The 752-nt window shown below is 60.4% G+C and overlaps 1 protein-coding gene across 1 annotated transcript in view; it reads right to left on the bottom strand.

The window, feature by feature from the left end:
- ERO1L (ERO1-like (S. cerevisiae)) overlaps nt 1-526 on the bottom strand; it is a 27088-nt gene extending 26562 nt beyond the window's left edge. The window contains exon 1 of the mRNA XM_010004217.1: nt 437-526. Within this exon, the coding sequence (XP_010002519.1) occupies nt 437-526 (90 nt within the window). The remainder of the gene's footprint in view (nt 1-436) is intronic.
- Nucleotides 527-752: the final 226 nt, after the last annotated feature.

Genomic DNA, 752 nt, shown 5'->3' with positions numbered 1-752 from the left:
GTGCCTCTGCCCAGTCGCGTCTGCCTGCCCGCAGCCCCGGGGTGGGCACGTCCTAGGGTGGGTTGGGCGGGAAGGGACCTTGAAAGGTCCCCCCTGCACGGGCAGGGACACCTCCCAGCAGCCCAGATTGCTCCAAGCCCCATCCAACCTGCCCTTCAACACTGCCAGGGATGGGGCAGCCACAGCTTCCCTGGGCAACCTGGGCCAGGCTCTCACCACCCTCACAGCAAAGAATTTCATACTCATGTCTCACCTAAATCTCCCCTCTTCCAGTTTAAAACCATCACCTCTTGTCCTATGACATCTCCATCTTTCTCACAGGCCCCTTTAAGAACTGAAAGGCAGACAGGGCTGGCTCACCTCCAGCTTTGCAGCTACCCATGCCCTCAGGTCCTTTCCTGCAGGGCTGATCTCCATCCCTTCACCCCCCCGTTACAGGCAGAGGACCTGGCACTTGGGCCTTGTCAAACTTCTGCAGCTTGTCCAGGTCCCAAGGGCAAAAAGCCGGTCCAGGGTCGGGGCCCATCTCCACAGAGGTGGATTGGAGCAAGGTCAGAGGAGGCCACAGAGGTGATCCCAGGACTGGAGCAGCTCTGCTCTGGAGACAGGCTGGGAGAGTTGGGGTGTTCAGCCTGGAGAAGAGAAGGCTCCAGGGAGACCTTAGAGCAGCTTCCAGTGCCTGAAGGGGCTCCAGGAAAGCTGGGGAGGGGCTTGGGACAAGGGCAGGGAGGGATGGGATGAGGGGGATGGAT

The sequence above is a fragment of the Chaetura pelagica genome, unplaced genomic scaffold (assembly GCF_000747805.2).
Source record: "Chaetura pelagica isolate M959 unplaced genomic scaffold, ChaPel_1.0 scaffold141, whole genome shotgun sequence".
NCBI classification, from domain to species: domain Eukaryota; kingdom Metazoa; phylum Chordata; class Aves; order Apodiformes; family Apodidae; genus Chaetura; species Chaetura pelagica.
This window is presented reverse-complemented; position numbering and strand designations above follow the sequence as displayed.